Raw genomic sequence first — 14,654 nt, 5'->3', positions numbered from 1 at the left:
GAGATTACTGTCTGGTGGTTTCGATTATAGGTTATTTCACAAGGAGTTATAGCTGGGTTTTGATCTCGTTTGTGTGGAAATCTGGACGGAATACGCTCGGTGGTGCTTGTGTTAGACAGAGATATACGTATCTAGGGTTTTATTTTGTTTACAAGTATAATTGGTGTGTTTTTTGTGGTATTTGAAGATTATTTCCATTAAAATAAAGCAAGAGTGGTCATATTTTATAGTTACTGGCGTGCTTATATTTTAAATTTCATTTCCATTTCAAATAGTTCTCCATTTTGGACATTATCATATAAATTATATTGATTTGGGTATTTAAGGCTACATTACAATTTCTACATTCATACATTTATTACTTGATAGAATCTCAATGAAATATTTTGATCCATTCATATAATTAACATAGATATACATATTACAAGATTTAGACTCATATATATATATAAAACAAATTGATTGTTTTATATCAAGATTAAAATATTCAAATGGAACAAGTTATAAAATCAATTTTTTGTTGCGCTGGAGGTGATTCAAACTCCAACAATCAACAAGATTCAATTGCTAAATCAACAAATAGAAACTATAATTCATCTCAAATTAATTCAAATAATCAAAGCTCAAAAAATTCATCAACAAATAATAATAAAACCAATAATAATAATAAATCAACTCAACCGAAAAATCAAAATAATAATTCCATGAATCAACAAAATACTAGTCATAACAACCATAATCATCATCATCATCAAAGAAATATTCAAAATAATGATAAAACTGATGTTAATGTTTATGAAGCTACTGATAGTACATTAGATACAAATGAAGATAAACGTCAAAGGAATGTTTCACAAAATAATAATCAAGATGATGGTAAAAACGAGCAAGAAAGTTCAATAGATTTAGGTCATGAATCTGATATTGATATGAATGAAAATGAAACTTTAGATGATTTTTTCGATTTAACTAAAATTCAACCAGGTCAAGCTCATGCATCAACTGGATTTTTATTAGAAAAAATTGAACCAAAATTTAAAGGTAAAAAATGTTTAGTTTTAGATCTTGATGAAACTTTAGTTCATTCTTCATTTAAAGTTTTAAGACAATGTGATTTTATTATACCTGTTGATATTGATAATCAAATTCATAATGTTTTCGTTATTAAAAGACCTGGTGTTGATGAATTTTTAAGAAGAGTTGGTGAATTATATGAAGTTGTTGTTTTCACTGCTTCTGTTTCAAGATATGGTGATCCTTTATTAGATGAATTAGATATTCATAAATCAATTCATCATCGTTTATTTAGAGATTCTTGTTATAATTATCAAGGAAATTATATTAAAAATTTATCACAAATTGGAAGACCTTTAGGTGATTTAATTATTTTAGATAATTCTCCAGCTTCTTATATTTTCCATCCTCAACATGCAATTCCAATTTCGAGCTGGTTCTCGGATGCTCATGATAATGAATTATTAGATATTATTCCATTTTTAGAAGATTTAGCAAAAGATAATGTTGAAGATGTTGGTTTAGTACTAGATATAAATCTATGATAACAAAATAAAGTATAATCTTAGCTGGTCTTTGATTCACAAGAGAAATGGTTTTAATATGATATAAAGAGAAAGACATAATAATAACGGTAATTTTTCCAAAAACCAAAAAAAAAGAGTTTTAATAATAATAATAATAATAATAGTAATAATAATCATTCAAAATGAAACTAATTGATTTTGATTAGTTGATCATTGTTTTTTTTTCTCCCACATTTTCATATCCTATTCATATAGAAATGGATTTTTAGAAGTAGTTTCTTTAAAAAACACATGTAAATATAGAATAATAAAAAAATATATAATATACAAAATTAGGGACTACAAATTAATAGTTTATCTTTGTAATTATATTATGTATTAATCAATTATCTTAGTTTTAATTCTTTGATTCATCAGTTTTAAAAGCAGTATTAACAATTTGTTTTTCACGTTCACTTTTATAAGGTTTTGAACCAGGTTTACTATGTCTTCTTTCATTTTCTTGTCTTTTCTTTAATGATTGAATTTCAATATTTTTAATTTCTTTAGCCTTTTTAACAACACCTGGAACATGTCTATGTCTTGAAATTCTTTTAATTTCTGGCATATGTCTAAATCTTTCTTTTAATGCTTCATCATATTCTAATTTAGATCTTTCCTTTGAAGATTTAACACCTGAATTCTTTGATGCATTTGATCTCCATAATCTTACATTACCATCATCTGAACCACTAACAATATATTTAGAATCCATAGAAAATTTAACTTGGAAAACATGTTGCATTCTCTTTGTATGATAAATATCACGAGAATGACCTTCTTTTGTTTTAAAAATTCGAATAGTTTTATCATATGAACCACTAACAATTTCTTCACCAGTTGGAGAGAAATCAACATCTAATACTGCAGCAACATGATCTTTGAAAACATTCATGGCTTTTTTCATATATCTCATATCATAATAATATAAATTATGATCTTCACTTGCCGTTACGAAATTGAAAGCTTCCATTGGATTCCATTCTATAGCATTAGTTCTCATTGTTTGAACTAATTTTTGAGTTGGTGTATTTGTTCTTATATCATACAAGACAACTGAATTATCAGATCCAGCACTTGCTAATATAGAAGTTTCAGTTTTATTAAAACGAACTTTTGATATATTATCTGCACCCCATGATAAATTTGATACAGGTCTTGATCTTGATTCATTCCAAAGTTGAATTTCTGCACCACCTGTAACAAATAAATTATCACTATAATGATGATCTAAACTTTGGAAAGCATGTTCACCCAAATAAGTCTTGAGTAAACCTTTTTTAGTAACTTTTGTTTCATCTAAATCTGTATAATCATCTGAATTAACAGACCATAATTTAACAGTTTTATCATCACCTGCAGATAATAATTTCCCTTCATGATTCACAGCAGTACCTGTAACTTGTCCATAATGTGCTTTAAAACTTGCTAATTCAGTTGATGTACTTAAATCCCAATATTTAATTATACCATCTGCACTACCTGTAGCTAATTTATTTAAAGCTTTGAAATTTTTACTTATTGTATAAATACCATCTCTATGTCCATTACCTAATTGTCCAACAAAAGGTTTAGCAAACATACGTTCTAATTTAGTTGCAGTTAATGCTTTTGTATATTCTCTTGCTCTTTCAAATGGATGTAATTCAGGATTTAAATTTCTAGGTAAATTTGATTCTTGAGTATTACGTACTGGAACATAATTATCTGATGATCGACTGATTGTTTTGATTTTCTTTCTTGGTGTTAGTAGTTGATCTTAATATTTATTTATAGCAGAAAAACTCACCATTTTGTTTTGTATATATAGTTATTGACCTTCTGAAGTAAAATAAAACTTGATCCAATATGTATAAATTCTTTTGATATAAGGTTAATAGAATTTTTTTTTTAATATCTTACCGGAATTCATGCGATGAGATCACATGATCAATGAGGGTCGGAAATACTCCTTTAGGAAACTATGTGACAAAATTCAAATATATAAAGCAGAATTTCAACAAAATAAACAAATTTTTAAAGATTTATTTGAATTTATGAGAAGAAAGATCAATTGATACTTTATTGATTAGGCTATTGCAACTGCTGGTGTTTTTTTCAACTCAATAAGTTACTATGATGAATGATAATCACGATCCCTTGTTACAAAATGGTGGAAACGTCAGTATGGCGGTTGATAGAATTTGTGATTCTCTTATGGTGTTATGTCAAAAGGTACGCGTTCTTGAACAAAAGATGGAGCGCTTAGAGCGCTTAGAAGTTAGAGTAGAGCGCTTAGAAGCTAGACAGGAAATCAACTCAAACTCAAATGGTTTAGTTGCAAGAAGTGATGCAAATAGTTCAACCACTACAAAGGATAACTTTGACCAGATCGAATATGAAAAACGCAGTGTCAAGAAGTGGTTGTTATTATTGGAGTTAGGAGTTACTTTATTTACTTCGATTGGTTTGGGTTATTATCAAGGCGGTTTTGCAGTTGTTTATCTTTTTGTTTTCTCTTATATTTTTAGTTTGGGTCACCCTTTAAAAAAGATCAATATCAATGATCCTGAACATCGTGAGAATTTACAAAATTTAGAATTAATTAATCAATTTATTAAGGTTGGTCGGGTTATAATGAAACTAATAATGGCTTTTATGTTGCTTCGTGAAGAAAACTTATGGACTCCTAAGAAATTTTTGGTTCTGATTTTGAAAAAGTACTACTTTAATGATCATCTTGAATGATTAAGAAATGTGGGCGTTATAATACTTGAAATACTTTAAATTAATTGTGGATTTGAAGCCCCATGATGAACAAGTTCCATTAATTGCTCTTAATAAACTTGTCCATTACAAAGTTTTGCTATGATTTAGACATGCTACAATGACATTTTGCGCTTGAATTAGGTCATGTATAGCTAACTTCCATAATTGACATATTAACAATGTCATTCTGATCAACACTACCTTTTGTGCAACAAATTGTGATTCATGCTTAATTAATGTTATTTATACAGGCGCTCATTATATGAAAATGAAAGTACATGATGATTGATTTTGGTTTTGATTTATGTATATGATCTAATGAACTTATTTATTTTATGTATATGTAGATCGATATATAGGCAAAAGGTTTTTCGCATACAACATCACTTATAATTATTGAAGCGTCTGTGAAAGTTTCAAGTAATTTAATACTCCCAATACTTATGCAAAGATCAATTACATAAGACACAAGACCCGATGATATTCGATGAGCATCGTCGATCCTTATATATAGCTTAATTTAGGGCCTAGAAAAACTATACAAATTGATTGTTTGAAAATTGAAAACAGTAGCAAACTTTTAATCTTCTACAAATAAATTGAATGATCAGGTCATCAAACTCACTGTGTTACATTGCGACATAGTTATTCAAAAACCAAAAAGGGATTATTGTTAGCTGGTAACATCATATAATTGATATAGCAGAATGTCTGGCTCACCTACAGATTATGAACAATATGTGGAGAGTTTAGAGGCAAAATTAAAAATTTACACAAATGAAAAGTTTGAAAGACTTGATCACAAAATGAATGCTAAATTTCAAGATTTGAGAAATGCTATGATAGATACAAATCATAAACAGAAAGATACTTTAGAGGCAAAACTAAAAATTTACACAAATGAAAAGTTTGAAAGACTTGATCACAAAATGAATGCTAAATTTCAAGTTTTGAAAAATGCTATGATAGATAAAGAATTGTCTTTTTTACAAAAAACAAACAATTTAAATGATACATTAGATGAAACATTAAATGAAGTGCAGAGACTGCGCCAAAACATTAAATTCTCAAAGTCGAATTACAGAAGTAATGAGTACCCATCTAACCTAGGTATAGACCCTGATGTGTTAGAACAATGGGAAATATTGAAACAACAACCATCCACTGGTACAGGTATAGGAGAGTTGATTTCTGAAATATCAAAGATAATAGCCCAACAAACACAACTTATTTTACTCCCACATTTGACAGAGCTGCTGTTTTTAGCTTTGGCATACTTTATGGTTTCAGACTACCGTGATTTATTTCATGTATCTTTAGCTGTCATCGGTGTAATAGTGCTAATCATCATTCGGTATTTTTTCTGATCAAGTGGTAAGTGGCAGAGCACTAGCGATGAGATGTATTGATTTGATATTTATTGCATGGCTATTTATATGTAAATTTGAAAAAGTAATTATTAAATTTTTTATGTATTATATGTAGAATTTATATAGTTGATGCATGATAATTAGATCATGAAAATTTTCATAGACTATCACTTATAATTATTGTACGGAGGCTTCTCTATAAGTTTCAAGTATAATTTAATACTCCTGTTAGTACAAAGATCAATTACGTACACAAACAATATTGAAGCTAATTTATCAAAACGTTCTTTATTAAAATCATCGATGAATTTACCTCTATATGAAATGGTGGAATATTCTTTGGCACTTTGATGCGCTTCTTTCTCGATTCTTGTACATATTGTTGATATTTCCATGCTCCATATATAGGATTCCTGATTAATCATGATCAGCTTTCTTAGAACCTTCAGTTAAATATAAATTTGGAAAATGTGATCAATTCAATGGATCTTTCACAAGTATAATTTATATCAGTTGTTCATTGGTTGCACCAATTCTCGAGAATCTATGCAAATAGGCGGATTGCGGAGTTGACATATATTTACGAAAAGACCCTTATTGAGTCAAAAAGCATCATCATGACATTATCGACTTCTTTGATGATAGTATATTGAACTAGTGTACTAATGGTCTTGCAGACAACTCCTCGTATATATTAATTCACAGTATTATTTGGGTCAATATTGTGTTTGCTATCCGTGGTCTAGACTTGGGGATATTATACCATATAACGAAATTTCATGTTCATACCTACTACCTACTACGGGCAAACTAATAACCTTTAGTTTAATTTAGCTTAGAAAAACAATCCAAATTGGTTATTTAAACTTTTAATCTTCTACAATTTATTTGATTGGACAGATCATCAAACTCACTGTGTTACATTGTGACTTGGTTATTCAAAAATCAAAAAGTGATTATTATTAGCTGGTAATATCATAGTTGATATATCAAAATGTCAGGCTCACCTACAGATTATGTACAGGTAGAGAGTCTAGAGGCAAAATTAGTTGAAATTTACAAAGAACAGGTTGATCAATTGGCAAATACCAGGAAAGCTAATTTAGAAGAATTGAAAGAATACATGAGACAGGTTCTGACAGAAATTGCAAATGATTTCAATGAAAAACTAGATACTGGAATGAATGAAATGAGACTGCAAAACACTAAACTCTCCTCTGAATTACAGGACAAATTAGATCAGTTAAATGCCGAAATTGATGACCCATTCGATTCAAGTATAGACCCTGATTTGATGAAACAATTGGAATTACTAGAACAATCATCCGCTGATACAGGTAGTACACGAGAATTGATTTTTGAAATATCAAAGATAATAGCCCAACAAACACAACTTATTTTGCTCCCACATTTGACAGAGCTGCTGTTCTTTGTTTTGGCATACTTTATGGTTTCAGACTTTCCTGAATTAGTCAAATGGGTTTTACTTTTCTTCAGTTTATTAATAATGTTAATCAGTACCATTCGGTACAATTCCTGATCAATGGCAAAACAATTTTCAGCATGAGCTTGTGAAGTTTTGCTTTTAGTTCTTATTTATTTACTTAATATTTTCTGATCAGATGTTTCACTGTGGAGTGTTGTAAAAGTAAAGCTCCAAAAACCATTTCTTTAGTAGGTGAATTTAGATGTATAATGTGGTACTAGAGGTCTATATCTAGTTGTCACGAGCGTTACGGTGATCACTGATAAGGTAGTGTACTGGCGATGAGATGTATTGATCTGATAATTGGCTATTTATATGTATTTAAAAAAGTAATTATTGAATTTTTTATGTATATGTAGATGTTATATAAGTGATGGTAATTAGATCATGAAAATTCTCATAGAACATCACTTATAATTGTTGAAGCTTCTCTATATGTTTCTAGTAATTTAGAACATTTTTCTCTTTCTAAAGCTAAATCAGCATCTTCTAATAACAATTCATCAAATAATGAATCTTTGTATAATTTTGTAACTAATCTATTTTGAACTGTTTCCTTAGAGTGATTAACCAATAAACACATAACAGCTTTAGGAACTTGATCTTGAATCATTTCTCTAACAATACCAAAATATGATTGAATTAATCTTTTAATTAACTCACATTCTAATTGTTCACGTTCACTTAAGACAGGTTCTTCTTCTTCCAATACTAAATCTTGATTATGGTTAAATGAAGAAATTGAATTGGCATTGTTATGATTTTGATTGATATTTAAATCTTCAAAAGCTTTAGCTAATTTACTTGGTTGTCTTGAATGACCATTAACTTTACCATTTTGTTGTGGTTGTGATGAATGTTGATTTTGATGTTGTTGTTCTTTACCAAAAAAGAAATTTAAGAATGAATCTTTGGAATCATTTTTATGGTTAGAAGGTAATTGATTTTGATGGTTATGATAATTTGATTCATTATCATTATCAGAATCACCTGAGTTTTCATCATCATTATCATCAAATTCTTTTGTTGAGCCATTAATTCCATCATTTGTTAAAATTTTAGGTTTTTTTTGAGATTCAAATAATTTTTGTGATGATTTTTCTTGTTCTTTTTGCTTTTGTCTATCTTCAACAACACTTGCCATTGCAGCAGCTGCACCAACAAATGATGGATGATTTGTATTAATATAAGATCTATGGATTTCAATTAAACTTGCAACATAAGAACTTGTTGGACCTAATCTTTCTCTTAATAAATCACTAATAACTTCAATTAATTTTTGTTGTAATTTTGGGTATCTTGATAATTCTGGTGATCCACAATTATGACAAATCTTCATTAATTCTTCATAAACTAATTCAACACAACGATGAGATGGAGATTCTAATAATTGAATTTGAGGTTTAACCAACAGATCGAAAGCCAGTTCTGGAACGAATAATGAAGGTCTTGGACCAGTTGAATTTCTAATTGCAGTTCTAATTTCATTTGTTGATAAATTTGAAGTTGGATTTATTGAACCTAATGATTGACCTAAAACATCATTATAAATATGATAAATTCTTGCACCACCACATAATTCTTTTGTACTAATATCTGATGCTGTACCTTCAATTGAATTAACAAAATTTGTTGCGAATTTGGTCATTAATTTCAAGATTAAAGCACCACGATCTTCTTTATTGTATAAATTAGCATCACCATATGAAGCTAATTCTTGTTCAGTTTGTCCCATCAGAGTATTTAATTTTGCCTTAATATCTGGTAATTTTTCTCTAATATGATTCATTAAAGTTTGATTCAATAATTTGGCTAAATATCTCGTACCACATCTATTTGATATGGTTCTATATACAGGATGTGAATGGAAAAATTCTTCTTCAGTATTTAAACCTTCTTCAACTGATTTATTTTGTTGAACATCTTGTTGAGATCTATTAACAACACCAACAAAACCTAATTTCAATGGATAAACTTTACCAGAAAGAATATCTAAAGCATTTGTACCTTGATCCATTAAATCCAGTTTTGAAAGTACACCAATTGTTCTTTTACCTTGTGGATCAACTTGTCTTGCTAATTTTAAAGATTCAGAATTGACTAAATCAACATTTGCAGGAGATACAGCTAAAATGATACAATTTGGTTTAGCAACGTATTCCAAGATTAAATTTCTAATTTGTTTTTCAATATCAGTTGGTTGATCACCAATTGGAACTTTTGTAATACCTGGTAAATCAACTAAAGTTAAATTTAAAACTTTTGGTGAATAAACTTTTAAATTGATTGGTAATCTACTAATACCTTTATTTTTACCTGCAATTCTTGAAGTTTCATTTTCAATTTCTTTTCTAATATCAGCAAAATTATAAAAACGACGACCTGGAATATGTAAAAATTCACCCCATTCATTTTGAACTTCTGGTTTATAACCTTGTTGTTGTCTTAAATGAGCTTCTAAAGTGAACTCATCATTTGAAGGTTCAGGAGAACCAGTTGATGATTTAGATTCTCTAACTGGAGGACCTGCATTTCCAGAACCTGGTGGTTGACTATAATTATGGATCAATGGCGAATCTTCTGCGATATTGATTAATTGTAAAACTAATGGTCTTCTTGTAACAATACCTGTACCTCTTGGTAAGAAATCTTTACCAACTAAAGTTTCCAAAATAGATGATTTACCAGAAGATTGTGAACCAATAATAGATAAAATTGGTAAATCTAATGAATCTATACCAGCATCATAAGTGACATCTTGAAGTTTATTAACAGTTGGAATCAAATCCTCTAGTGAAGCCATTTTGAAATAATCAATGAATCTTCTTCAAGAACAAGTGAAAATTTATCTTTCCAAAAGATTGATTAAAACTAATTTAAAGAATTTTTTCAACAATATGAAATTTAATTTTGCTGAAATGAAACTAAAAATCATCTTTATTGCCAAAAATCGAAATGTTCAAAAAATCGCGGAACATAAAAAATAAACAAAAACATCGGTTTACGCAGCATATCGTAGACTTCCCAAACAGGTAATAAGTGTGTATTAGATGGTGTATTAAAGTATATACACAACTATTTCTTTTGTTTCTTTCTAACTTGAGTAGTCAAATTATTGATTACTGGTTGTTCTTTAGCTTTCCGACGTACTGGTGTTAGTACATTCACTGTGGATGATGTTGTGGTAGCTGTTGTAAGATTATCTGGTTTGACAGGTTTAACGAAATTCCCAATAATTTTCATTCCTGATTGATCTAATTGAGATTCCAAATAATTATCTATATTCTTATAAGATTCTAAAGCTCCTTCTGTATCTGAATAATCTTCACCTGTTATATAGTTTTTCAATTTTTTAAAATGACGACGTGATAACAAGATAGAATCATTATTATCATTATGATTATCAACTGTTTTCAAAAATCCTTCAATTCCAATGACTGATACAGTAACACCTAATCTAAATTCTTGTCTTGCTTGTAGTTCAATCCAAAATTGACGTAAATCAACATTCTTAGCACGATTTTCCACAACTAAATGTTCTAAAAATCTTGCCTTTGGATCATCAGGAAATAATGGAATTTTATATAATGCTAAATCTTTATCATTTCCATTGAAAATATCACCAACTTTCCAATTATTATTTTGTAAATTTTTAAAATAACGTTCAATTATTTTTGGATCTTCTGCAGGAATTTGTAATTTTAATTGTAAATTTTCATCATTTTGGAAAGTATTTAAAATTAATGAATCAAGAATTTTTAACCACCATTTTAATAAACCTTCACCACCAAGAACATGTTTTTTTGGATTTTCGCCAGATGATGGGAATAAATATTGAGGTTCAGATCTTGTAAATAAAGAAATTTTTGTCTTGATAGGTTTTGGATAATTTGAAATTTTATATGGTTGAATAACTTGTGGTTTTATATAATTACCACGATGTCTCTCCAAGAGAATTTTTAAAGCTTCTTTTGTTCCAGTTGATTTTGTAATTGTTTTGGAATTTATTGTGTTTTCTGTTTCTGTTGATTCAATTGGATTCTTGGGTATAATTTCTTGTAAATAATTATCAATTGGTATTTGAATAATATGATTTAAGATAACTTGAGTAATTGGACCAATTTTGGCATTAGAAACATTTTGACCATTTGTATCAGCTTTTGAAACAAATAATAATTTCTCAGTAGTATTTTCCAAATGATTAATAGTTATATATATGAATAATTCAATTCCGAAAAATATTAAACTTTCATGAGCTAAAGTTATAAAATGTTCAATTTTTATAGTTTTAATTTGATCTGATTGAATTGATGATGATGATTTTTGAGATACTAAAGGATGAGTTTCTCTTGGTTTTGATTGGAAATGGAACAATTCATACTCTTTATCTTTTGGTAATACACGTGAAATTGATTCTTTCAATGACATTATTGGGGAGTAGTTTGTGTTGTATGGGTTATGTATGACGCGTTTGATCTGATTTTAATAGAAAGTGTCAAAGTTATTTTTCAAATTTCGAGCCATTTTTGGGTTGATCGTAACAACAATTTCAATTTTGACGCAGAATAACAAGATATATCTACCCATAGCCAATAAAGAATCGCAAGTAGTATGGGGTAAATAAATTAAGTGAAACTCAGAGATTTCAACCATGTATTTAATTTGAAGATCCAATTATAGGTTGTTGAGAAACAATTGCATTTTAACAGAAGTTGAATTCTTGAAATCCACATCTGGCGAACTTTTAGTAGGAAAATCCATCTCAGCAGAATTTCAAAATGTCAAAATGGAGATGGCATATGTAGCAATATATAGGTAAAGAGCCACTAAATTAATGAACATTACTTCATAGAGAAGTGTACCTTCAAAATCAATGTGTGAAGTGTTATTCCCAATATATACCGTTTAAGGGTCAATACTTTGTATGGGAGCGACGTTTTTTTTTTGACACCTTCATGGGAAGCTCTCGAAAATAAGCACGATTTTCTTCTAGTAACAAATCAACCAACCACTTTATATAGATCTAATTTGGAGAGTGAGTAATGGAGCAGGAAAAACAATCATCAGGTACAAGGTACATAATCAAATGGGTATGGTATCACGTTAAACCAGGATCATGATTCATTACCGTTATGGTCAAAAGTTAAAGATGTCAGTATAGTAAAGAATTGCGTATTTTAAGATTAACATCGTGGAAAGAAGAACGCCTTACGACAAATACGATGAGAACAAAGGTACGTACATACGAACCCCATAATATCTGGGTGATGATTGGAAATGATTAGATATCCAGGATTACATTTAGTAAACTATAAATGGGATGATATACCCTTTTTTAAAGGTTTGGTTTCAATAGTTCAATAAAGCTAAAATTAATAATAATGACAAGTAATACTACAACAGAGAAAAAAGCTGTATTGGTTACAGGTGGTGCTCAAGGTATTGGTAAATCAATTGCAATTCAATTAGCAAAAGATGGATATCAAGTTGCAATTTGTGATTTATCATTTCAAAAAGAAAAAGCATTAGAAACAGTTAAAGAAATTGAATCTATAACAAATTCAAAAGCTATATTTATTGAATGTGATGTTACCCAAAAAAATCAAGTATTTGAAGCTGTTAATAAAACTTATGAGGAATTTGGTGCTTTCAATACAATTGTTAATAATGCAGGCATTGTGACAGTTGCACCAATTTTAGAAACAACAGAAGAACAAATCAATAAAACTTTACAAACTAATGTTAATAGTGTCATTTTCGGTATCCAAGCTGCATCTAAAAAATTTGAAGAATTAGGAAATCAACCAGGTAAAATCATAAATGCATCTTCAGTTGCAGGTATTGAAGCATTTGAAATGTTTGGAATCTATTCAGCAACAAAATTTGCAATTAGAGGTTTAACTCAAGCTTCTGCAAAAGAATTAGGATCAAAAAAAATTACTGTTAATTCATATTGTCCAGGTTTTGTATCAACATCAATGTGGGATGAAATTGATGATAAAATGGGTAAATATTTAGGTTTACCAAAAGGTGAAACAATGAATAAATTAATTGATCGTGTTGCACTTGGTAGAGGATCTGTACCTCAAGATGTTGCTAATTTAGTTAGTTTCTTAGCTAGTGATAAAGCTGATTATATTACTGGTCAATCTATGGTTGTTGATGGAGGTATTTGCTTCACTTGAAAGTAAACCTATACATTTTTTTCATTTGACCATATAAACCTACAATATACACATACAACACATAAAAAACACACACATAAATTTTCATCTAATTCACACTATACAATCCCCCTTTAAGCTTTAATTGGTTTTGTAAATTCATCTGGAAAGAAAACTAAACGTTCAATACCATCTTTTGTCAAGATAACTTGTCTTATAACACCACCTGAACTACCATCCCATTGAATAGCTTGAGTTAAAGCAGTTTTAACAAAATCAACAGCTTCTTCTTTTGTAAAATCTTCTTTATAATTTTCATCAGTCCAACCATAAATATATGAAGAACCTGAACCTGCAATTGCAAAAGGTTGTTTATGAATTGAACCACCAAGGGGTATACTATAAACTTCACCATTAGATCTTTCATCATAACCAGCAACAATTAATCCTGCAGTTAATGCATCTTTATTTGTATATGTTAATTCTTGTAATAATGAAGCTGCTATTTTAGCTGAAGGTGGTTTACCATGTTGTGCAGTATATAATTCTAAATGATATTTAACAATATCTGCAACTGCTTGAGTATCTGCTGCAGAACCTGATCTACAACACCAAATCTTATCATTGATTTGAGTTAATTTATCTGTGACACTGGGAATGGTTGTTAGTTGGTTGACCATCAATTGTTTGGAATTAATAAAATTTAACTTACCGATTTGCAATATAAGAACCTGTAGTTGTACGACTAATAAATTGTTAGTTTGAGATCATAATAGTAATCATCACCACAAATACATACGAATCAGCACCTAATATCACACCATCCTTGAACTTAACAGCCATACTATTCCAATTGTTAGAATCATTCCATACTTCAATATATTATAATATAACATCAACATACATAGATGTACCAAGGCTATTTGAAATTAGTTAGTATTGTCAATTCTTCATCAATTCACACGCATAAAAGACACAATGGCAACATACTTGACTTCACCTTTCTTCAAGTGATTGATATCCACAGAGATCCCGTTCATTTTATAGTTGTACTTCTTGTTTTCCTGTTTGATTTGTATGTATTCAATTCTGAATCTTTTGAATCTCAATTGCCACTTTAATCAACACTTTACAAACAAAATCAGATGCGCGAATTTGAACTGCTCTCTAAAAATAATTCGCGAACCTTACCCTCTGGATCTGGGGTTTAAGAGATGGTTGGTGGTTGAAGGGGTGGAAGATGAGAGTGTTATGGGGTTATTGAAGTCGTATATATTGATTTTATATATCATAATTTTATAAGAGT

At 29.3% G+C, this 14,654-nt stretch overlaps 9 protein-coding genes across 9 annotated transcripts; 5 read left to right on the top strand and 4 right to left on the bottom strand.

Annotated features, from left to right (window-relative positions):
• Positions 1–491: 491 nt before the first annotated feature.
• PSR1 (phosphatase) lies at positions 492–1,559 on the top strand (the record flags this gene model as incomplete). The annotated part of the gene is made up of 1 exon (XM_011276748.1): positions 492–1,559. The coding sequence occupies one exon, from the start codon at positions 492–494 to the stop codon at positions 1,557–1,559; it is 1,068 nt and encodes a 355-aa protein (XP_011275050.1).
• Positions 1,560–1,938: 379 nt separating this feature from the next.
• Positions 1,939–3,162, bottom strand: SOF1 (rRNA-processing protein SOF1; the record flags this gene model as incomplete). Its single annotated transcript, XM_011276747.1, has 1 exon — positions 1,939–3,162. One exon carries the CDS (start codon positions 3,160–3,162, stop codon positions 1,939–1,941), a length of 1,224 nt encoding a protein of 407 aa, XP_011275049.1.
• Positions 3,163–3,695: 533 nt separating this feature from the next.
• On the top strand, positions 3,696–4,307 carry BN7_2679 (uncharacterized protein; the record flags this gene model as incomplete). Its single annotated transcript, XM_011276746.1, has 1 exon — positions 3,696–4,307. One exon carries the CDS (start codon positions 3,696–3,698, stop codon positions 4,305–4,307), a length of 612 nt encoding a protein of 203 aa, XP_011275048.1.
• A 728-nt stretch (positions 4,308–5,035) lies between these two features.
• BN7_2678 (uncharacterized protein) lies at positions 5,036–5,695 on the top strand (the record flags this gene model as incomplete). The annotated part of the gene is made up of 1 exon (XM_011276745.1): positions 5,036–5,695. One exon carries the CDS (start codon positions 5,036–5,038, stop codon positions 5,693–5,695), a length of 660 nt encoding a protein of 219 aa, XP_011275047.1.
• A 997-nt stretch (positions 5,696–6,692) lies between these two features.
• On the top strand, positions 6,693–7,238 carry BN7_2677 (uncharacterized protein; the record flags this gene model as incomplete). Its single annotated transcript, XM_011276744.1, has 1 exon — positions 6,693–7,238. The coding sequence occupies one exon, from the start codon at positions 6,693–6,695 to the stop codon at positions 7,236–7,238; it is 546 nt and encodes a 181-aa protein (XP_011275046.1).
• A 343-nt stretch (positions 7,239–7,581) lies between these two features.
• On the bottom strand, positions 7,582–9,987 carry DNM1 (dynamin-related GTPase DNM1; the record flags this gene model as incomplete). The annotated part of the gene is made up of 1 exon (XM_011276743.1): positions 7,582–9,987. The coding sequence occupies one exon, from the start codon at positions 9,985–9,987 to the stop codon at positions 7,582–7,584; it is 2,406 nt and encodes an 801-aa protein (XP_011275045.1).
• A 272-nt stretch (positions 9,988–10,259) lies between these two features.
• On the bottom strand, positions 10,260–11,612 carry RTT109 (H3 histone acetyltransferase RTT109; the record flags this gene model as incomplete). Its single annotated transcript, XM_011276742.1, has 1 exon — positions 10,260–11,612. One exon carries the CDS (start codon positions 11,610–11,612, stop codon positions 10,260–10,262), a length of 1,353 nt encoding a protein of 450 aa, XP_011275044.1.
• A 953-nt stretch (positions 11,613–12,565) lies between these two features.
• On the top strand, positions 12,566–13,369 carry BN7_2674 (3-oxoacyl-[acyl-carrier-protein] reductase; the record flags this gene model as incomplete). Its single annotated transcript, XM_011276741.1, has 1 exon — positions 12,566–13,369. One exon carries the CDS (start codon positions 12,566–12,568, stop codon positions 13,367–13,369), a length of 804 nt encoding a protein of 267 aa, XP_011275043.1.
• Positions 13,370–13,482: 113 nt separating this feature from the next.
• PRE3 (proteasome core particle subunit beta 1) lies at positions 13,483–14,388 on the bottom strand (the record flags this gene model as incomplete). Its single annotated transcript, XM_011276740.1, has 4 exons — positions 13,483–14,079; positions 14,144–14,192; positions 14,253–14,267; positions 14,339–14,388. 4 exons carry the CDS (start codon positions 14,386–14,388, stop codon positions 13,483–13,485), a joined length of 711 nt encoding a protein of 236 aa, XP_011275042.1.
• Between the last annotated feature and the right edge of the window lie 266 nt (positions 14,389–14,654).

This window comes from Wickerhamomyces ciferrii, contig 00068, assembly GCF_000313485.1.
Source record: "Wickerhamomyces ciferrii WGS project CAIF00000000 data, strain NRRL Y-1031 F-60-10, contig 00068, whole genome shotgun sequence".
Lineage (NCBI taxonomy): Eukaryota > Fungi > Ascomycota > Saccharomycetes > Phaffomycetales > Wickerhamomycetaceae > Hansenula > Hansenula ciferrii.
This window is presented reverse-complemented; position numbering and strand designations above follow the sequence as displayed.